The sequence below is a fragment of the Neovison vison genome, chromosome 7 (assembly GCF_020171115.1).
Source record: "Neovison vison isolate M4711 chromosome 7, ASM_NN_V1, whole genome shotgun sequence".
NCBI lineage: Eukaryota > Metazoa > Chordata > Mammalia > Carnivora > Mustelidae > Neogale > Neogale vison.
Genome location: NC_058097.1, coordinates 164991553 through 165014731, shown reverse-complemented (window position 1 = coordinate 165014731; position 23179 = coordinate 164991553). Strand labels below are relative to the sequence as shown.

At 54.2% G+C, this 23179-nt stretch overlaps 1 protein-coding gene across 1 annotated transcript in view; it reads right to left on the bottom strand.

The window, feature by feature from the left end:
* OTOG (otogelin) overlaps positions 1–23179 on the bottom strand; it is a 78205-nt gene that overhangs the window by 18139 nt on the left and 36887 nt on the right. The window contains 17 exon segments of the mRNA XM_044260253.1: positions 443–626; positions 1813–1902; positions 2508–2653; positions 2962–3130; positions 3957–5752; positions 6264–6343; positions 7049–7166; positions 8775–9053; positions 11542–11709; positions 14243–14269; positions 16951–17107; positions 17819–17935; positions 19362–19481; positions 19775–19921; positions 20163–20297; positions 22123–22261; positions 22640–22747. Of these exon segments, the coding sequence (XP_044116188.1) occupies positions 443–626; positions 1813–1902; positions 2508–2653; positions 2962–3130; positions 3957–5752; positions 6264–6343; positions 7049–7166; positions 8775–9053; positions 11542–11709; positions 14243–14269; positions 16951–17107; positions 17819–17935; positions 19362–19481; positions 19775–19921; positions 20163–20297; positions 22123–22261; positions 22640–22747 (3980 nt within the window).

Genomic DNA, 23179 nt, shown 5'->3' with positions numbered 1-23179 from the left:
CAGCTCTGCTGTGTGAGTTGGGGCAAGGTGCTTAACCTCTCTGAGCCCCCTTTCTTTTTTAGTTCAATGGTCATCTCTTAGGGTTGTTAGGTCGGTGACCTGCAATAACTGAGATCAGAGTGTGGAAGTGCTTTGTGAAGTGCCCAGGCCTATGCAGACAGGAAGGATTATCTGGTATTAGGAAGCTATCCTGGAAGCCGACAGACAATCCCAGTTAAAGTGACAACTGGCCAAGTCCAGAGCCCTGAGCCGTCTCCCTGCCGGCAGCTTCAGCCTCAGAACACCAGACACTAGGTCTCTCTGCCCTGGCAGCCGTACTGCTTCCACCTTTGGCCTGGCCTTCTGTCCCAGCTTTCCCTGGGTTCACACAGGGGAACCTATGCTGGGAGACAGAGGTGGACCCAAGAACCATCCCCTCTCCCCCAGCTGGGTCCCACCTCACCGCATAGGCCGCGGCCCTGGGCCTCGCTGGCTTTGCTGGCCTCCAGGACCATGAGTCCTGAGCTGTGCAGCCACTGGATCTGGATGTGTGATGGGGTCCGGATCACGTACATGTGGCCTGTGTCCTCAATTCTGAATCCGTGTCTGCTCACAGGGGGCCAGACGGGCTGTGAGTCCACAGTCACCTTGTGGGGGGAGAGTGTTCAATGTGAGCACAGCTTGTCTGTCCGTCCACACACCCATCTACCCAACCATCCATCCACCCACCCACCCACCCACCCATCCATCCACACATCTATCCAACAAACAGTATCAAGCTATGTAACAGGCTCTGTTTCAGGCACATGTGGCCAAGACACTGACCAAGTGGCATCAAAGAATTCTGAAACCATTTTTATGGGAAAATGATAAAACAAAAAGACACAACAATGGGAGACAGGCTGCATCTCTGTGCCCAAACAAGCACGCACTTTGAGGCTTTGTAATCACTCTCCTTCCTTCCTGATTCTGCTCAGGTCATTTCTTCTGGGGAATTTTCCCCAAGTCTCCAGCCTCTAGCTTGGGCACCCCTTCTCTGGGGCCTCCTCATCTCTGTGCTGACCTCTCTTTGTTCCCTCATCGAGGCACCAGATCCACATTTGAACGCCCAGCACCTGCCTTTGGGCCCGACATAAACCGGGGTCTCAATGTTTGTTAAATATGCAACACACCCTAATTCTCTCCACCACTTTACAGTCACAGCTACAACCTCTGCTACATATTGACAAGGTTAAATTTGTATGTACTATGGACTAGTAGTTTTACTTTATAGAAATGGGAGATTAAAAGATTAGAATCTTAAAATATTTATAATGACTTTAAACCTCCCTCTCCTAGAGGAATCCCTGTTTTATTAATCACTTTGCAAATTATCCAGGACAGGAACTTCGGTGTTGGGAAACTTTGACCTTGGGAAATCCCTGGTGCTCTCAGCCAGAGCCTTCCTAGCTATGCAGAGAGGGGATGGGGCTCCATGGACCTGGAGTGGCCTCCCAGGTCTGGGAATGAACAGTTGCATCTAAGAACTTGGGCTTTAGCTTCTGATCAAGATGAAGTAATAAGGACTAGATATACCTTCTTACCTTAAACAACAAAAAAAACCCTGACAAATTCTATGTAACAATAGTTTTCAGACATTGAACAGTTGGCAGCACAGGAGAATGATTGCTGAGAAAGGGGAAACAAATGAGGTGAGCCTTTTGCATTATTTTTCATTGGAAGGGTCCCTCTCTGTCCTTGCCCCCCAGTGGTGAGCAAGACCTCTCCACAGCTGGACGCCCTGCGGCTTGCCTGATCACAGCCCTGGAAAGACTGGCTCTCTGATGCGCTCACCTTCCGGCTGAAACGGTCAATGGTGACCTGATGGGTCAGGTGAGTCACATTCAGCATCACCAGGCAGAATGGGGGCCAGTTCAGGTGCCCCTGCAGAGAGAGCCCAACCCTCATCAGCTTGGAGCCCAGTCTTTGTTGCCTTACCTCCTCCTCCTCCTGCTGGGGAGCCACTGTGAGCATACTTTCTCTGCCACCCCCTCGCAGTCTGCCAGGGGCACTGGTCGGGGCTGGGCAGATGGTGCACAGAATCCCAGGGAGCATGTCTGGTTCTACCTAACCTCCTGTAAACCCAGCCAAAACAAAAAGCAAAAACAAACAGAAAATCCTGCCCTCTTCCACCCGGCTCATGAGGCTACCCTATTAGGTGATTCTCTGTGGCCACCATCCTTGGCCATAGGCCACATGGCTGGAGTGGCATCCCAGCTCCTCTGCACTGGGGTGCCTCCTACCTGGGCTTAGACAATGGGGATGAGCTGGGAATGGTGCAGGCCCCAGAAAGGGTCACAAGGTGGTACACTCCGTGATCCCCTTCTCTACAGGGCCATTCCAGGAGACCCCTGATAGAGCTACTGTAGGGGTTTTTGTGTCTGTCCTCGCCTCTGGCACCCCTTAAAACCCAATTCACTGTTCAATCTCCCCTCCAAATCTCGTCAAATCCCGAGGCCCCAGCAGCAAATACAGCCGGGGACAGTCACCAGGTTGGCACTTTTGCAGTCAAGGACATGGACGGTGACCATTTCTTTGGGGCTCTGGGTGAGGATGTAGATGGCCTCCTTGAACAGGGCTGCGTGGCTCCCATCAAAGGTCACGAAGCTTAGATCAGGGAAGATTGAGCACCGGCCTGGGGGAGGGGCAAGGATGAGAAGATTAACAGATGCTTCTGGGGCAGAGGCCACCCAGGTAGTAGCGCAGGCAACTTGGCCTTTTCCCAAGTGGGATTCAGAGGCCCTGAGGGCTGGAGAGTCCCTCAGAGCAGGCATCACAGAGATGAGGCTGCAAGAGTAGGGATCTGCCAGTTCAGGGGTCACAATGAGACAAGATGTCCCACAGGAGAATGCGTTCAGGTCGGAGTTACCCTAAGGCCAAGGAACACACAGGGAAGGCGCCGAGGTCTTGTTTGGGGAGGATCTGGTGGACCCCAGGACTCACAGGCACATTCCCATAGGGGGCAGCAGCGGTCCCCGCCCACCCTCACTGCGAGGCCCAGGACCCCACAGCGAGGGCGTGTGGCACCCTGGGGACAATGCTGGGACTGGTTCACTCGGATCAGCTGGCCCTCCAGGCAGATGTGGCGGACGCAGTCCTGCTCAGCGATTGGCTGGGGCACAGGGTGGAGAGACAGCGTGAGTGCCCAGCCTAGTACTGAGCCCCTCACTACCCGCCCCTCCCCCCACCCCCACCTGAGGCTAAGGGCATAAGACCCTTTCCAATGTCAATTGTAGCAGGGCGGGGGATCCAGAGGTATAACTACTAGGGAATGGTGTCGTCACCCTCAACCCACCCAACATGCCCCTCAGGGGCCTGGGGATGAGCTGAGCATGAGATTGGGGATCAGGGACTGAATCCCCGGGATTTTTGCGTATCTGTCCAGCCCTGGTAGAGAGGTCCAGGTACACAGATGTGCAGACGTGCAAGCTCAGACTCAGAGAAACCTGAGCACGCACACGCACAAGCATGTACACACGCACACACACACACAATCTTTCTTACAAATGTAGACCTACACTGTCTCATGACACCATACAGCATACACACAGATATATGATTGCTCGCCCTGAGTCTCACACATGTAAACTTCGCACACACAGTCCCACGTGACTCTACGGATACAAACATACACCCCCCAGCACACTCATGTTTCCACGCTCTGGTGTCACACTAAGTCATCCAGTTGGCCCTAGGGAAATGGTGAGACTCTGCCATGACATCAGGGACCCAGAAGAGCCTGCAGAATTTGTCAGCTCCAGAGTGTGGGGCAAGCCTGAGGGCGGTGACTGAACCGCCATCTTGCAGCCTGGTGGTTGGTAAAGGAGAAGCTGCCCCAGGCCGTGAGGAATGTGACGCCATGATGGTGTCCCAGCCAAGTGTCCCAGGAGAGAGGGGCATGAGGGGACCACACTGGGGTGGTCTGATAGGTCACTCACGACACAGGTGGGAGATGTGCTTTCCTCAGTGGTGGTTGTTAAGGTCTCAGCCGAACTCGCTGCGATGCTCTGGGCGGGGGCTGAGCGCCCAGACTGCTTGGTGGTGGCCTCTGCCTCCAGTTCTGCTGGAAGCTGGGGTCCGGCCGGGGTTCCATGGGTCTGGGCCAGCTGAGGGAGCAGAACGAGTGAGCTCTCCCGGGAGGCTGTCCTGGCCGAGACACGACTCAGGGGATAGGATGTGGGCACCAGTGGCACTGTGACGGCCCAGGGGCCATCAGCCTCTGGTGCCAAGGCAGCCAAAGTGTGGGCCACAGCAGGTGTGAGTTCTGTGGGCACCCTCTGGGCAGGACCATATATCCAGGGGGGCAGAGACACTTGCTTGGACAGAATGGCCATCTTCTCTGTGGTGCTCTTGTGTGGGGCAGCAGAGAGTGTGGAGGCTCCCCCCTCAGCCATGGCCACGACTCCAGAGACTGGCAACGTGGCTCCCAGAAGCAGGCCGGGTGCCGTGCCTCCTGCCTGAGGGGCTGTATAGCTGGGTAGGCCTACCTGGGCCACGGCATCAGGGGTGAGAGGTGGTGCTGAGCTGAGAGTCTGCGTAGGTGGGGTTGTGGCCATAGTGGGAGATGTGGCCTGCTGCCAGAGTGGAAGGGTGACGACAGAACCCTTGGACCTGGGCGTGGCCACTGGGGCAGATGTGCCCACCTTGGCCAAGGGCAGGCTGGTATCGAGAGGCAGGCCAGAGAGGAGCTGGGGTGGCCGAGTCAAATCCACGGACATGAAGGGAGTGACCCCCAGCCCGTGAGCTAGTGTGGATGGGCTGGCGGCAGCTGGGGTCCCCAGGGGCAGAGCTGGAGGCCCGGTGGCTATGGTAGTTTGCTGGGTGGGGTGGAGTGGGGCAGTAGGGATGGGTCTTGGAAGTGAGGGTGCTGGGGTGCCTGCGGACTGGCTGGGCCCAGGCTGCTTCTCCATGGGTGGTGCTGTCTCCACTCTCTTGGTAGCCAGAGCACTGACGGGAACCTGCTGTGCTGTTGTCCTAGCCTCGGCTGGGAGGCTGCTGGGCCTTGAAACGCTCTGGGCCTTTGTGGGCTGTGGCATCCCTGTCTTGTTCATGACTTTTATGATTGCAGGTGTCAGCAAAGTCTTGTGGGATCCCAAGGAAGTGGGAGGCCTGGAGGTCACTGCAGAGGAAGCCACAGGCCTGGAGGAGGAACTTGTAGGCAACTCCAAGCTTGGGAAGGGCTGGAGTGGGGTGGTCCTGATAGGCAAAGAGCCGGGGCCTGGTACTGTCGCAGCTTTGGTCATGAGTGGGAAGCGAGGTGCCGGGGGTGACCGGGCTGACTCTGTGATATTGGGGCTCCCTGAAAAGGTCACAGTCACCCTCGTTGTCTTCACAGCCCCTGACCCTATACTAGGTGTGGGTGTCTGCTGCGAAAGGGAGAGGGATGAGGATTCTGGGGTAAGGGTGGTAGCCAGGTGGCTGGCGGTCGCTCCCATGCTGGCTGGGGCCTCTGTGGCGGGGGCAGGGAGGTTAGGTGAAGTGACACCTGATGGCAGCTGCAGAGTGGCCTGCGTGGGGCCTGGAGTCAGCTCTGGCCCCTCAGTAACTGCCATGGGTGGATTCAGAGCTGTGGTGAGTGGGGCAGCGGGAACATGCATTGGCTTGTGGGAGGGGGCCCCGGGCACTTCCTGTGGAAACTGCAGCTCCTTGCCACTGAGAGTGGGCAGCTCCTGACCGGGAGGCAGGGTCTGGTCGCCAAGAGACTCTGTGGGAACCAAAACCATGGGCTCCACACCTGGGGCAAAGAAAGAAGCAGCTCAGACAATGGGACACCTGCTGCCTGCCCCAGGGGGGTCTTCACTAGTTAGGGCTGTGAGGTAGGGTTCCTGAGCCAGCAGCCTAGGGAGCATGGGGGAAGGCAGCTTCCAGCCACCAGTCAGGCAGCCTGACCAACCCAGGGGCTTCTGTTGTGTGGGACTGGAGGACTCCGCAGGTCTGGACTCTGCCCCATACCTCAAAGCCAGAGCTCAGAGCCAATGGACCTCTGGTCTGCCTTTGCCTGTACTGCATTCCTACCACCTGATCCCAAGCCAGTCCCTGCTCCACTCTGGGCCTCATTTTTCTCTCTGTTTAGTGGGAAGAATGGGCTGGATGGGGTCCCTGCCTATTCTAAGGGTCTCTTCCAGAGGCTCCTATGCTGACACTGCTTCTCCAGGGACCTGGGGACTCTGGGCATGGTTGGTCAAAGCAGAAGCTGGAGATTTAGAGGAAATCTGAGGGAGGGATGAGAAATCTGGGCCACTCACAGTCCTCCAAGTAGACACATCTCTGTGTGACTTCATCCAGGACCTTGGGAGTGGAACAGGCAGGCACACAGCCTTCCACCCTGAGGACAGAGCAGGGAGCCAATTAGTAGCTGGAGACATGGGGGACAATCATCTTTCACATGGAACGAGCAGAGCTTCATCCCTCCTTATGACACACGTCACATGAACGCCCAGAGACACGTGTACAGAAGTACATACACCTGAACATGCACGTTGCACACTTTTGCACACTCATACTCCTCAGACCAAGAGAGAAACATGAACAAGGTCTGCTTATGCACACACCTGTGCGCGCGCATACACACACACACACACACACACACGCTCCCACGTGTTTGCAATTAGGCACACTGTCCCACCCGCAAGACTCGAAAACATTCACACAGACACCCACACATCCATACAGACTATCAAAACCTTCGTGCACACACAGCTGCACCAACACCCAGGTGCATACAGCTCACACACGTGTACATACGCACAGCTGTGTGCGGCCCACGGACACCAGTATACCCACACGAATACACACACAGCCCAGCTGTATGCACATCACACAAATCAATACTCACACATGCCCATGTAAGTCCGCTGCACTCTAGTACACACACACACACACAATGCAATCACGAGTACCTGTGAGCACACACATATATCTCAGGACATGCTCATGCCTCTGCCCACAGACTACACAGACTACACACCCATTTGCACATGCACATAATCAAATACACTGACATACACACCTGGACCCTGTGCTCCCTCACCTCGGCACGTCCCGGCAGCCAGCTGCCTGTGGGTCCCGGCAGGTTTGGAAGCAGGGGCTGGCACAAGCATCATAGCGCCACTCACAGAGGGGGTAAGCAGCCCCTGAGGGCTTGGCATCTGGAAAGGTGAGCCGCACCAGAGTCCCAGCACTGAGCGAGACTGGGTACCAGCTCAGGGTCAGGAGACAGACAAAGAGGTAATCCTAGCTCCACCTATCCCCACCCTGCTCCATGGAAGAGACAAATGGACACATGTAGGAAAAGCAAAGAAAAGTAAAATAAAATACAAAATAAAATAAAAACCAACCTAAGGGAAAACTATTCCTGTGAGCAGGGGTCGGTGCCTGGAGGATCCTTGGGATGGGGCTGTGGGAACTTGGAGTAGGGGCTCAGAACCCTGTGGCAGGGAAGTACAGAGCAGGCAGGTGCAGCTGGGCTTTGAGGGTTAGCCAAAGAGAAGGTTGGGACCCCTGATCCCCTGCATAAGGTTGTCCTGTCACCCTGCTCCTCTGGGACCTTGATGGCCAGGCTTGCTCTGCACACTTGGTGGCTAAGAATAACAATAATGACAACAAAAACAATAGCCAACTCTTGAACAGCACCAAACACGACATTCAACATCTCATAAGTTTTTCCTTATTAATGCTCACAGTAATCCTATGATGTAGCACTATTATTATCCCCATTTTATAGCTAAGGAAACTGAGGCACAGAAGATGCCAGGAAAATTACTCTCCCAGGAGGATTTCCTCAAAAAAAAAAAGTCCTGTGGCCAGTGCCTTGACAGATGAGGACTCCTCAGAGAAAGCAGGCAATGGGGGATATGGAGGCAGACGAGACCCCAGACCATCTTAACACGTGCAACCTGTCTCTGAAACCATGGCCTGACTGGGGAGACATAGGTGGGCTCTGAAAAAACCTGCTTTTCTAGGATCCTGGAGGCCAGAACTGAGAACTTACATTTGGGGAGCACAAACTATGAACCAGGCCCAGAGCAAGGCCCATGATCAATGGGGGTGCTGGTTGGAGATATGTTTGTGAACGTATATAATGGACCCATTCATGCAGCTCAAGGCGCCCGCACAGGCACAAACATGCATGTGCCCACGCAGGACAGAGAGGCCTGCCTGCAGTGGTAGAGAAATTGTGCTCACTTCCTCCAGGGTATAAGCAGAGAGCAAGCCCTTGGGGGCAGACCCACCTGCCAGGGGGATGGCAGAGCCCTGGAAGCCCCTGGCCTTAGCTGGAAAGGGTGTGGAGCTGCACTATCACTGCCCAGGGTCCTGGGCCTCCCACGGGGGACAGAGGGAGGCTGCTGGTCCCTCAGCCTGGTGCCCCGGGGGGAGGCCTTTGAGCTCGCAGGGCAGGCATGTGTCCCCATCAGCAAGAAACCTGAGCCAGTGGGCTCTGCAAGCTGCAGCCAGGAACCCTTCTTACCTCGTGTCCACAAAGGCTGCCCTATTTTTAGACCATGTAATTGGCCTATGGGTGTAGGCAGGACCCAGGAAGCTGGCTGGGCCCCAGGCCCCACAGCCCACGGCTCCCCAGGCCACCAACATGGAGGTCAGGCCACCTCCCATCTTAGGGGCAGCACCCAAGTGTGGCGTCCCCTTGCCAGGAGAGTGGGAATTCTGCCTCTTGGGGGCAGCTGGGAGGGTACGGTGGGAGAGGGCAGGAAGGGCAGTGTGAGGAGGGGCTGAGGCGCTGGTGGGGTGGACACACCTACCCAGAAGGCGGAAGAGCGTGCCGCGGCGGAACACCTCTGTGTGCTCGTACAGCCGCAGGACCAGCGAGGGGCCCGACCCATAAAGGAAGGAGCCAGGCTCTGCCAGTGACTCCAGGGCCACGAGGCCGGCCTGCCACGTCCCCCGGTGCAGTGAGAAGGAGGCACGGCGGTGGAAGGCAGCGCTGCCCTGCCACTTGGCCAGCTCCAGAGACCCGTTGGCTGGGACATGGAGGAAGAAGTTGGGTCTGTCTGCTGCCTCCAGGGACACCACATCCGGGTCTGTAAAGAGCCAGGTGCGTGAGGTGAGCGCAGGGAGGGGCCCAGAGGAGGGGCGGAGCCTGGCGTGCATCTGCACTCAGTGACTCAAGACAGCCACCTGCCTGTGGAGTAGCTGGGCCCTGCTCCTCCACGCCTGCCTGCCCACTTCTGCCTGCGGGCCGGCCCTCTGCACACACCACCCCTGCCTGAGGGAAGTGGAAGGTTAGAGAAGCTGCCAGCTGCCAAACCTTGGGAGGTGTCTTCCTCCCACCTCCTTTCTCTCCTTCCTCCTTCTCTCCCTCCCTCCCTCCCTTTTTTCTCTCCCTCCTTTCCTTACTCTGTAAACATTTGGAGGATGCTCTGATAATGCTGGGGAGACAGCAGTGAGCAGACCAACAGACACGGCCACCCTAGAAGAGTCATGTTCAACTGGACACTCTGGACAGGCTGGCGGGTGCTGATCTGACAGGTGTCAGTGACCCCAGCGTGGTCCTGCTCCACACAGAATCCCACAGGGTCCGAGCTGGCAGACGGAGGGAATGTGGAGTCCAACCCACAGATGGGAAAACTGACCCTGAGAGGAGAAGGGCTTGCCCTCAGCCCCACGACTGGTCTCTGTTGTCCTCTCTCCTGTGTCCACAAAGGCCCAGTTCTAGAAAGTAGAGCTTGTTGCTGCTTGGATAACCCCCTAATCCACATAAGGAGGGGTCCAGGAGTCCCAGTCTGCCACAACTGGCTATGATGTAAGTGAATGACTTAACGTGCCTGGGCCGTGGTGAGGGGCAAAAAAACATGGCACAGGTGAAAGGCCTACTATGGGGCTCGATGTGTCTTCCCTCCCTGCCCATGTAGCCCTGTCACACCCCCCTGAACAGCTATGAGGAGACAGGAAGCAACCGGAGGAAAGATTCATTATTGGTGGAAAAACACTAAGTAGTATCTGTCAAGGACTTACTATGTGCCAGGCACGATGCTAAGCAAGGCCTCTGCCTGCTGGGTTATTAAATTCCAAGAGAACCTAATAGGAGGCAAATTCATTCCTTCTGCAGCTCATGTTTTCCGAGGCCCTACTATGTGCCAGGTGCTGTTGTAGGCACAATCGGAAACAAAAGGACCCAAATCCCTGCCCTGATGGAGCTTACATTTAAGTGGAAGGAAGATACACATCATAAACAAGTAAAATCCGTAACAGGTCAGCAGGGGATGCTCTTGTTATTCCCATTTTACAGATGAGGGAAGTGAGACTCAAAGTCAAAGTGCCAGTGGAAGAGGGAGGCAGGATTAGGAGACCAGGCAGGCTAAGGCCAGATCCCACGATCTTCACCTCCACACAGTCGGCCACAGGGATGGGACCCAGGAGCAGGCACGACCATATCATGCTCATATTGTGTCTGTCTCCTGGATGGGACTATGGATTTCTGGTGGGCAGGGAAGTGTCTCTTCCATCCCTGATGCCCCAGTGCCCAGGTCTGTGCCTGGCCTGGGAATAGGGCTCAATGAACAGGAGGGAGGGGTAAAGGCAGGGAAGGAGGGATGAGGGGGAGGGGCGAGGTCATCATAACCAGGTAAGCTGCAGACCCTCAGAATCTGAGAACTGAAATTCTGAGACAGGAATGAACCCTGTGAGAAGTGTCTCGGGTCACAGTTCCAGTGGATGCTGGGATGGGCCGCATCCCTGTGGTTGGGGAGACACTGACTAGATGGGGCCAGCAGGTGCAGGGGTAGAAGTGCTGATCACATTGGTCACACACACTGGGACACACACAAATGCACAGGGAAGACTTCCCAGCACTGGCTGAACTGAGAGGCCTTGGCGGGCCCAGGGCCCAGCAAAAATACCATCCAGGGTTCCCTCTGTGCCAGGCAAGGTTCCTGCCACCCGTTCAGCACTACTGAACTCTGAAGGGAGGACAGTGCCCACTAAAGCAAAGCCAGTCAGGTCTGCGGACCGTCTGTGACCCAAGAGGCCATGGCTGGTTCTAGATGTGTCCCAGAATTTAGGATAATGACCTGAGCCTGTTGAGAGCTGCTCCTCCGTTTACAGAAACAAGGCCCCCAGGAGTCAGTCCATCAGCCAGTGCCCCTCTGGACTTACAGTCTATCCAGTCTCCAAAATGGAGGGGAGGGGAGGAGGCCAAAGAGAAGGAGAAGCAGGAAGAGATGGAAGACGGTGGGGACAGAGGAGGAGAGGGGGAGGAGGATTAAGAGTAGGAAGGAGGGGAAGGAGAGGAAGGAGCAGCTGTTGCCCTCAAGCCTGACCAGAACACAGCAATGGCATAAAGCAAGGTCTAGAGGTACATTCGGACCTTGGCCTCCCTGCTTTTTCCAGGGAGAAAATGGAAGGTGGCCATTTGAACAGACTAACAGGCTGACCCAGAGGTCTGTCTCGGCTGGGAAAGGGGTACCTGTTGGAGCCCCACATTTCTCCAGACACTGCAGACTGCTTAGGGTCTCAGCACCCTCCCCTCCCTCTACCAAGGGCTGCAGTGGGGCTGGAGGTAGGCCTTACCATGTGCCTTGGCCTTGTATAGTGCAGCCGTCAGCAGGAAGTTCACAATGTCTCCTGGAGCCACATCCTCCGCGCTCACGAGGACCACGGCACCGCCCATTGCCTTGCTGGTCACTAAGACACTGCCAGTGGCCAAGCTGGCCAGTTGGTACGGACCCTTACCTAGTGCTGGAGAGAAGGGGTCCAGTCGTGAGGCCTGCCTCCCTGGGCCTCTGCCCACCTCTCATCCTGCCAGAGGTGGGGAAAAGAGAGGGTACGAGAGAGCTACTTCCAGTCACTTCCCTTACCCTGGGCCCCAGGGAGCTCAGGTCCCCGAGAAGGAAAGGGCATGAGCTCTAGGCAGTCAGTCCCTAATGGGAAGTGACCCTCTGCACACCGCCTGAATAATTTCACTGGGAAGACCTGGGAACAGGGCCACCCACGGGAGACTTCTGCCCCAGCCCTATGCCTGCAGGTGTCCCTCCACTGGCCTGTCATGCAGCCACCGCTCTAGTCAGGGTTACCTCTGAGACTCAACATCAGAGATGGTCTCTGTTCACTCAGCGCCTGAGGGATGAATGTCAGTGGGTCTCAGTCTCAACATCAGTGTTTACCTACTTATCTCAAATGTGTCTTTTTGTGGCTCTTGGGTTCCTACCGTTGCTGGTATAGGTTAGAGAGGGCCAGGGGGTTTCTAGACAGTTGCCTTAAAACCAACCTCCCTGCCTCTGGTGTCAGAGGCACCCCACCCCAGACTCCAGGGCTTCCTCCCCACAGGTGCCCGAATCCCCTTTCTAGACACACTCCCTGCTAAGATTAATGGCTCCCCATTACCCTCAGGATGGACTCCAAGGGCCCAGCTTGAATTCAGGGACCCTTCACACCCCACACCCCACCAACTCCCCACACCCTTGGCCCGCCACCTTGAACTTCTCTAGTGCTTCCTTGGAAGAGCCATGCTGTGCTCTACCTCATGCCTGTCCTCATGCTGCCCGCCCACTCAGAGGCGTCCTCCGTGGTTTGTGCCTGGCAAACGCCTACTCAACCTTTGGGGCCCAGCTCAAATGTCACCTCCTTGGAGAAGCTCTCCCTGCACCCTCTCCCGCCACACACAAACGTCATCCCTCCTCCTCAGCACTCCCCCAGCCCCTGGAGCACAGCCTGCCCTGATCACGGCTCTTACGAGGGGGGACCTTGGGGGTGGATGCGTGTGTGTCTCCTGGACCACATGGGAAACGGGCAGCACTGTGCTAGGAAACGCACAACAGTAAACTCTCAAACAAACAAGCAAACAAAATCCCACTTTGCAGTGACTGCTGATTTCCACGGCTCATGGCAGGGGTCAGTTTCAAACCACCGACCGGATGTCTGAGAGTAGGCACACCCCATGGCTTTCTAGGGCCCATGTCAGTCAGCTCCAGCTCCAGCTCCAGCTCCAGCTCCAGCACACCACTGGGACAGGTCTCTTTGACCACTGATTCCACAGCACCCAGCAAAGGGCCTGGAGCGGAGAACATGTTGGTAGAAGAGCAGAGCAAGGAATGGATGGGTAGGAGGATGAGTAGGAGGACGATGCTAGAAACAGCTTGTCCTTTGCCAGTTACTGCCACCCAAAATGCCACAGAAGGGAGAAAACTCTTCTCGGAGCTGTCTCGCTGAAATGTCTTGCCTGATGTCAGACAGACCTTGCCTGTCCCAGGGACTGCAATTCTGTTACAGATTCATTCTTATTCATTACTCATTCTTATAAGGAAAGCTTCCTCATAGCCAGGAGGGAGCCCTTGGCCCTCAGGAGTCCCTGGGGGGCTAACATTTTAGAGGGCCTGTAGTCCCTGAATTATCATTCTTCACACTGGCCCAGCTCTTATCTCACAGACCCCCTCACTGATCTTCTGGCCTCTATTCTGTCCCTCTCCATTTCACCTGCTATGCTCTGCTGGTGGGACATGTCTCAACCCCAAATCTGATAATGCATGTAACTGAGGACACAGTTTGGGACTAGGCTCATATAGGCCTGTTCCTGGCGTGGTACCCAGAAGGGGAGGGAGCAGGGCTCAGAAGTCAAAGGTGAATGGTACCAAGAACCTGCAAAGCATCTAACTCTGCCAGGATCTGACTTTCCACCCTATTGCTTGTCACCTTGGTGACTAAACTGAGTAATGAACTCTCACACTGGACATTAGCCTCCTTTGGGTCTTTCGTGGCAACTGGTGTTTTCACCCTAGCTACTGCAGAAGTTTGAGCATTTCCTGGCACCCTGTGACCTTGGCTAAATTGGAAGATGAATATGACAGGCTGAACCAAGCTGTAGGTTTTTCCCCAGCCATCCTCAGAAAGAGCAGTTTGCAGTTGACTTCGCCTCTCGAACCTTCAGGAAACCCAAGACAATATTCCCATGAGCCTGATGAGCAAGTCTGTGATGGCCCTAGCGTGGCATACTGGTGAGAATGGGGTTTTTAACTCCCTGATGAAGCTGCCCTGGGTGAGGAAAAACTCCCAGGAAGGTGGCCTGGCCTGGCCTCGAGAAAGGGATGGCAGAAGCTTCTAGAGATAGAGTTCTGGGGCAGCCCAGCCTCTACACTGTCTGGTTCTCTCCACTCGGTGCGGTCCCTCCTTGCACCTTGTCACAGCTCTTCCAGGGTCAGCGGATGCTGTCAGGGCAGCAGGGCGGGGCTGGTAGTACTCAGCGCCCCCAGGCTCCACTTGCGGCAGATGGGCTTACCTTTGTTAAAGAAGTCACAGTCATAGGCTGAAAGAGAGAACAAGACTTCTTGAGAAGCCTGGAACAGATGGGTAGAGTCACGGCCCCTAACATCCCAGCTGTCCTAGATCTGGCCTGCCTCCCAAACTTCAAGATCCAGGCATGGTCATAGGACTCAGATATCTTAAGGTATAAGAAATACCACAATTCCTTGTGTGCCCGGTGCAGAGCTCAAAGGCTGGCCTAGAGGAGGCACTCAGCAAGCATCGAATGAGCGAATGGGTGAATGGGTGAATGGGTGAATGAGTGAATGAGTGTTGGACAGAATGGGGCATCTTGTGAGGCCCCCAAAGGGCAAGGTCAAAATCAAGGAGTGGGAACTCCAATCACAAGTGTTTTGGCAGGACCTGGAGGAATGCGAGCACAAGACAGAAGTTGGTATTTCAAGAACCTTCCGTGGAAGGGAATCAGGGGCTTCCAGGAGCCAAGGCTTTTTCAGGCCCCCCAGTGTAGTGTCTGGCAGGCTACAACAAGCTCCTCCAAATGTGTGCTCAGCGCACCCTCTAGTGGCCCAGATCAGCACCACAGCCTGTTGTCCAGACGTCTCAGCCTTGGATTCTGTAGTCTACTGCAGCAAACTGGGGGACCTTGCAGGGGCACCTAAAGCCAGAAACAAGGCCATGAGGGGCCAGTTGGATAGACCTGGGGTGAAGGCAGAGGGACCCTCCCTCACTCATAGGCATGGTCTAAAGAGAGCCACCAAATCCACCCCTTACCCCCAATGCCATGATCAACACTATTGCTTTGCATTTGGCACTGACCTCTAGAAAGAGCACTAGCCATGAGATTGACCCACAGTGTGGCTATAGGAAAGGACACCCTTTCCTTCATTTGTTGACTCAGAAGTCTGAACTAGAAATTTGGATGTTGGAGTCTCTGGTCAGTGGGAGGTAGCCCAGAAGAGTCAGACCTGAGTTAAAATTCCATCTCTCTCACTCTTCAGCTGTGCATACTGGGACAAGCTACTCAACCTCCCTGAAATTTAGCACCCTGCTCTATAATATGGGACCACCAGGGGTAGCTGCCCCACAGATTTGTGAGTTCTGGACTAGAGCAAAACGGTTGCTCACCTTGCGTCTAAAAGGGAAGGGGGCATCAGACACCTCCGTAATTAAGACACATAATTTTTTAATGCACTGTTTTAAAATTTTTTAAATTAATGTAAAATATCCATGATGAACTAAATATCAAAAATTTAAAACAAAGACAGGATCAATGATAGCGCCTAGCCAAGCCACATGAGATACTGAGGCAGAAGGGAAAATAAATACCATCGACCCTGTCATTACTTAAAACTTTGCTATTTTGTTCATCAAAGCCACAGATATTTTTACATTGAGTTTGATTTTTAAAAAATATTTCCTTAAAATGTGATTTATCTCCATTACTGAGTTTTTGGTGCCTCCTTAAATCTGGTGTCCTGGGTGAGGTGTCCCTAGCCCCGAATATCAATGAGCTAATGCACAGAAGGCCCAGGGCCAGGCACACAGAGGATCCTGGGTAAATCTGGACTCCCTTCTCCTTCATGAAGGATTTTTACTGAGAAATAGAGGGAGGGCCACCGAACACGGCCACAGAGCCTCTGCAGTGGAAGGGTCTCAGAGGAAACCAGTCAGAGAAAAGGGAGGCCAGAGGCAGATTCTTCTCCATCTTTTTCCCAGCATCATCCTTCCTGGAGCTCTCAGGGCTCAGGACAAGCCAGCACCCGTGTCCCCGTGAGAAATGACAGCAACCTCAGCGATAGCACAGAGAGCGGTGCCCCGTGCCTCACATGTGTCAGCTCCCTAAATTCTCGCAATGCCCTGCAAGGGAGGGCTCTTAGCCCTCAAGCAGGAGTCCGAGTGTGTAGGTCGGGCCCCAGGTCACCCTGCTGGGGTGGGGCTTGGGCCTGAATGCAGAGAGTCTGGTCCCAGAGCCTGTGGGATAACCACTGCTCCCCAAAGTGAGGCGTGCTGGTGCCAGGAAGACCACTGGCGTGCGGGAACAAATAATAAAAAAATAATTGGTGCGTGAATAATGTAATGTTCTATATATTTTATTTCATTTTTTAAAAATATTTACTCTGGTATCTGTTTGATGATGCACATGTATACTACCAACTCTGTGTGTGTGTATCTGTGTATGTGTATGAACACATACTTGAAATACCTTTACTGGATGGAGCACACAGCCCATCTTAGCTGACAAAGGCTTTTTAAGTCCCATTTGATCCTCACAACAAACCTGGTGGGGCAGGTTTTCTCATCCTACTTTTCAGATGAGAAAGTTGACCCCCAGAGAGGTTGCGTGACTTGCTGGAGGCCACACTGCTTGCAAATGGCTGGTGTGGGTCTGAAACTCAGGGCTCCTGACTCCCCTGATAAAGTGGTTAAGAGCACAGATTTGCAGCCAGACCACCTGAAGACAAGCCCTGGCCCCACCACTAACCCGTGTGACCTTGAGTGTGACACTGCATCTCTCTCACTGTCTAACCTGTTTCTCAGCTGTGAAACAGGAATGAACTCCTACTTGATAGGGATTTTATGAATTTGGTGAAAGAGACTGGCACACTAGTTGGTGCCTAGCTGGTACCAAGTACTCCAGAACCCCAGCCAGAGTGATGGCGGCCTCTGGGCCTGCCCACAGAGGGGCCCCCACCCCTACACAGGGTGATCACTCTGGATACTCACGGCAGAGGCGTGGGGTCCGCCAGTCCACAGCTACCCCGTGCTGGCAGCACTGGTGGGCATAGGCAGACACGCTGGCACAGAGACACTCACAGTCACCACCCTGGCTGCACCCACAGGTGTCTGTCAGGCAGTTTGAGTAAAACCAAGTGACGTCGACCTGGAGGAGGTCAGAAGTCAGAGGTCAGAGGACAGCTCCCAAAGGTTAGCCCTTTGGCTTCTCAGCTAATACCTCCAGCAGCAGGGCTCTGTGTCCACACGAAGGGACTGCAGGCTGGGGTGAGCTCCCCAGTGGGCTGAGGGCACACAGGGAGGCAGCCCAGAGGGAAAAACTCCACGGCCCAGGCAGACCCCACTTTTGAGAATTAAGCCCCCGCCTTCCACAGGCCTATGCTCTTGGATCCAGAAGCTAACAGTGAGGCTGAGAAACAGACATGGGCTATGGACACCCAGCCAGGGCCAGAGAGAGGCAAAGCCAGGCCGACGGCAGCCTTCGAGGCCCTGGGGTGGGGGGCGGGTGCCATGTTCCGTCTCCACGGAGGGCAGAAGAGGCAACAGGCTGACACAGCCAGGGCACGTGAGGGTTTGTGTCCACTGTGCAGAGAAACTTCCTCACCGGGAGGAAGAGCCAGCTCGAGATAGGTTTGAAAAAGGCATGGAAGCTGTTTTTCTGGCTGTCTGTCCTGGGTCACCTGGGGAAATAGGACAAGCTCATCGGAGCAAGCTGGAGGCAAGGGACTGGCAGAGGTGGGTCTCCTTTCTAGACCTGCAGTGCCTCTCCTGAGGCATGGGGGTAGGAGGTTCTGAGAGCAGAAGGAACCACAGGAAGGTGGGGAGGGGCTCGGGAGAACTGGGGCTGGGGTCCACTCACCACGGGATGACAGATCTCAAACACCTCGCTGAGCAGGATGCTGCACTCCTTTCTGGCAAATGGTTCTCGGAGAGGATTCAGGACACATGTGTCCCAGGGGTCAAGGGTGTCTGGGCACTGCGAGGCAAAGGCAGGGCTGTTGATCTCCCTACCCCCACAATGCCTGGTGCCTTGTGTGGTGGACAGACTCTTAGCGTAGCTCCTTGATCCCCTGACTCCTGAGGCTTAAGTCCTTGTATAATCCCCTCCCCTTGAGTGTGGGAAGGACCCATGACTTGCTTCAAACAGACAAAAGAAGGCAGAGGTGGTGGGATGGACGCAGTTATGAGTATGTGACTGCATTTTCATGTTACATAAGATGGTAGATCCCATCTCCCTGGACTCCTCCCACCTTAATGGCTGGGAGGAAGCAAGCAGCCATGGAGGTGACTCCCACATGGTGGGAATGGTGGGTGCTCCCTAGGAGCTGAGGATCCCCTCTGGCCATCAGCTAGCAAAAACGCTGAAGCTCTCCTCTCTGCTTCTCTAAAATGGCAGTAGGTAGAGCCTGCTCTCCTGAGGCTGCAAGAAGAGCGTTATCCCACCTCAGGATTACACTGGGCTCCAAGCCATGTCTGTTCCCTGATCCCGGTCTATATAAGCTCATCTTCATCTACTCCCCAATAGAGAATTAGGCACCTAGGATGACTCTGTCAAAGGCACATATGTAACACTCATATCACCACTCTCTGCTGCTGCACCCACGGCAGACATAACTAATCAATGGCAGATCTTCTTCTAGCTGAGCCTGTTGTGAGTCTTAAGTATTTCTCAACACAGCTTCCCAGGCCACCTCTTCTGACTGATCAGAGTTGTCACAAGAGATTAAATCTGGTTTCCATCCCTCTCCTGGCACAGTTCCTTCAGAGGACCACGGAGAAGGTGGAATCTAGTCAAGTTCACCCAACAAGTCACTGGATGGCCCAAGACAAGAACCTAGGTCTCTCAGTCTCAGTTCAGTGCTGCTTTCCTCCATAGCTCACAACTCGGGGGCCTCAGTCATCTCCCAAACCCCAGGGACATCCTCCACATTTCCGCCTCTGCTAAAATTGTCCTCCCTCTCAGAGGCCTACTCCCACCTCCTTCAGGAAGCCTGCTCTGACTGCCTCAGTCCACATGGGTCTCTCGTGGATTCTCCTCTGGACTGACCTAGTGCCAGGCACTGGGGGCACAGAGATGGCTGAGATGGTCTTGTTCAAACCAACCTCATCTTCCCTAGTAAGTAAGTGGTCGTCTCTCCTGGGACAAAGACTTTTTCTCCTCCTCAGCCCCCCACCCTCCCAGGAGGGCTTCATCCAAGCCACAGGTGCAGCCTGATGTGTGAGACAGGTGGTACATACCCTTGGGCCACAGAACAGAGTTGAAGGCCTCCGGGTCAGAGGCCGGGAGAGCCATTGCCCAAGCAGTCCCACTCACACCAGTGTCCCTGACCTGGGGCCAGGTCCCCTCGGTCCAGCCGGGACCCATCTGAGCAAGGGAGGAAGCCGGCCCAGGGAAGCTTTACCTCGACTGCAGCCCAACTGCTGCCAAACTCCTGGGGGTTAGTTAACTCTAAATTCTCTGGAGTCCTCATCTCATTGATGGTTTTTAAGTCGAAGTTCCCACACAGTCCCGCCAACTGGCCCTGAAAGAAGAGAGGACACCGCAGTCACCTGCAGGAACATGAGGGATGAGCAGTTGTCAGGAGCCCAGGAGTCCATCACAAGCCTGAAGCAACTTCTGGGGCCACGATGTAAAGAGGGACAGGGGAAGAGTCAGAGGAGAAGGGCACGGAGTGGGGTGGGGGCAGACAGGGAGGGAGGCATGATATTCCTGGCTCCTCAGTGAGGGGACAGCTCGTGTAAGGATGCCCGGTGGCCTGGGTCAGCTCCAGGTAGGAGCAGAGGGCCCTGGGAAGGTCACTGCTCATGCAAGTACCTGCCACTGTGGCCCGGCTTGGATGTGCACTGTGGTTCTCTGGTCCCATAAGAGGGTGATGTGCTCCCGTGGGAAATGCACCAGCGTGAAAAACCCCGCTTGCCATGTGTGAACCTCCTGCTTCTCATCCAGGAAGCTCTCAGGACTCTAGAGGGACAGAGATGGTCATTCCTGAGGCTGAGTGTCCCCCAACACCTCGGTCAGGTTCCTAGCTCCAGAAACACGCCTCCCTCACACCCTGACATTGACCGCTCTGTTTTTGACTCTGACCAAGGAGTTCAGTTGCTGACTTACCAGCCCCAAGGAACTAGGTCCCTGGCCCTCTTCTGCCCCAGCCCCTACTAACATACAGACTGTCTGTGCAACCTGAACCCGCACAGGGCCTTACAGGACTTCCTGAGTCGTCATCAAAGATAAGGAGAGAGTTCCCGACATTGATGGAAATAAACTTCCTGCAGATGAAGCCAGAGCTGTAGCAGTCTATGTTCTCAACAATCACGGAGAAACTGAGGTCCGACGTGCTCTGGGGAGAAGATAAGGGAGTTCAGTAAAGCCAGGGAGAGACAAGAGCCTGCAGGCAGGCCCAGAGGTCATGGGACATGGACTCTGATGTAGTTTCCAATCCACTTACAGCTCTTACTAACTTTGTGACTTTGGGCAATGTACTCCAGTTCTCCGAAGCTCAATTTCACTGTTGGGTGCCTAGTGCTGTGCTTAGCATGTACTCATCTCCAAAAAGTATCTGAGGGAGGGAGGGAGGAAGGGAGGGATGGATGGATGGATTGACAGACAGACGGATGGATGGCTATATAATGGGGATGGCTGGTGCTGACAGGGGTATAGGGCAGGGGTACTGTCTTATATACACGAGGACAATATTGTAAGCCTTTTTGCAGGGCAAATTGCAAGCACCAAATAACATCTTATGTGTATGCAGCTTTTTATGGCAATTCCACTTCTAAGATTCTAGAGATACATGCACAAAAGTATTCATTTAAATTATCAGCAACAATCTAAATGTCTGTCAATGGGGGGGGATAATAAGACAAACTAGAGCATGCTCTCTCTGTAGAATTTTACAGAAGGAAGAAAGATGTACTGGTAGTACAATGACTAAGGTATCTAGTATAAAGTGAATAAAGCAAATTGTAGAATCCTGTCCATATGAACAAAGTACGTGTGTGCTTGTGTGTCTGTCTGTCTCATGGAACAAAATCTTACAGGATTCGCACCTAACTGTTATGAGCAGGGAATGGGAACAGAAGAGCTGTGAAGGGAAACATTTATTTTTAATATATGCTTCTATATTATTTTAAATATCAGTTCAGAGCATGCATTATCTTTGAAATTTAAAAATTAAAATAGGGGCGCCTGGGTGGCTCAGTGGGTTAAGCCGCTGCCTTCGGCTCAGGTCATGATCCCGGGATCCTGGGATCGAGTCCCGCATCAGGCTCTCTGCTCAGCAGGGAGCCTGCTTCCTCCTCTCTCTCTGCCTGCCTCTCTGCCTACTTGTGATCTCTCTCTGTCAAATAAATAAATAAAGTCTTTTAAAAATTAAAATAGGTTCAATTATCTGTCTTTCGGGGTGACAGAAAATATGTGAAAGACCGCCATACTGTGCCTTCCACATAGCTAGGACTCATTCCATAAAAGGTCTGTCATTATTATTACTCTCACTATTATATAATGAGACAGGTCCTTAGCAAAATCAGGGTCCCCTGGGTGTGTCTCTCCCAACTGCCTTGGTGGTACCCCTTTTCTAGAGGATCCTGCCTCTACTGTGCCCCCCCACCCCAAATCACCATCCCTTTTCCTTCACCAGGAGCTGACGGATTTTGCATACCAAACCTCCCAAGATTTCTTGGTTCAAACCTGACACCCCACCGCCCAGTGGGGTGACCTCAGGCAAGACACCCAACTCCTCTAAGCCTAAGTTGCTGCCTCTATAACATGAGATAAGAAACTCTACTTCGTAGGGTTGCTGTGAGAATTAAGTAAAGGAATCCATGAGATTGGCTCAGGAGACCACCAGGCATACAATAAAAGCTGAAAAAACATGAGATCCTATTACAGACAGGAAAAGGTTTGGGATCCAGTGGGGCAAAGTTATAACGGTGAGTGGCCAAACAGTGGGGGATTATAGACTGGTGAGCTCTGTCTAGCCCTGAGCCTGCCCCTCAACACTTCCTTCAGTCTCTAGGTAGCCCTACCCCCAGGCTTAGATCCCTCCATCTGCCCCATTAGGCATCAGACTGGAGTCTAGAACGACACCCTGCCGGACAGGTCCTCGGCTTCGGCTGCCCCGGGTCCCCACACAGTCGGCTGGGCAGACACATCCGGGAGCTCACCTTGACCAGGTGCACTTTGCACGCCCCCACGAAGTCGAACGGGAGACCATCGAACGTGCGGTAGTGCCGGTCTCCATAGGCCGTGCAGGTGGACGCGCAGGGGTGGAGCGCACACAGGAACGAGCCCCGCTGGCACACACTGAAACACAAGGGCCCAGACCAGCTCACAGGGCCCATGCCACACATGCTTGGAATATCCAGGCCAGAGCCCTTGCCTATATGCTCACTCTGTGCCCCCGGCCTGGGCGGGGGCAGTGGTCCACAAACACCATCGACCTCCAACAGAAGCAGGAGGTCACAAAACCACATTTGTGTAAACATTTACAAAAACGCCCCCCCAGATTTGTGTCTATGCATACCCTTGTATACAGACACACATCCCTGTACGGCACACAAACACACAACATGGGTATGAACATGGGGGAAGGGGGAGCACTGGATGGAGCTCACGATCATGCTTCTTATATCCATCCTCATCCCCAGCCAAAAGCAGAGCCTGAACAGGACCCTCACTTACCAGGTATGGCAGGGGGACATGACCTGGTCCCCAGGAAAATACTCCTTCCCCCTCCAAGTGCATGGGCAATCCTCTGGCAGGAAACATGCGTCCCCGTGTCTGAGTAAGCTGTGGGGACACAGCAAGCAGGTGGTCAAGCCAGCATGCTTCCAATTTCTGCCATTTATGGGGGACCCTGCTTCCACATGGCTACCATAGGGCGGCTCTCAGCATTTGCTCCAGAAGAAACTGACCATGTGCCCACCTACCATCCTGCTGCTGCCCAGAGCAGGTCAGAGGTACCTTGGTAACTAGAAAAACCAAAGACTGGGCCCACCTCAGAAGCCTCTGCCATCCATCAGGCAGCAAGGCTCAGCTCTACCAGCCACATCCCCCTCAGTCAGGCTGGATGCCAGGTACCCCTTAGGCACTAGCTGTACATTAATAAACAGATAATGAACATGGGCATTGGCCCTCCATGAGCAACCAGCAGACCTGCACTAAAAAGAAATGTTAGGGATGCCTGGGTGACTCAGTTAGTTAGGGGTCTGACTCTTGATT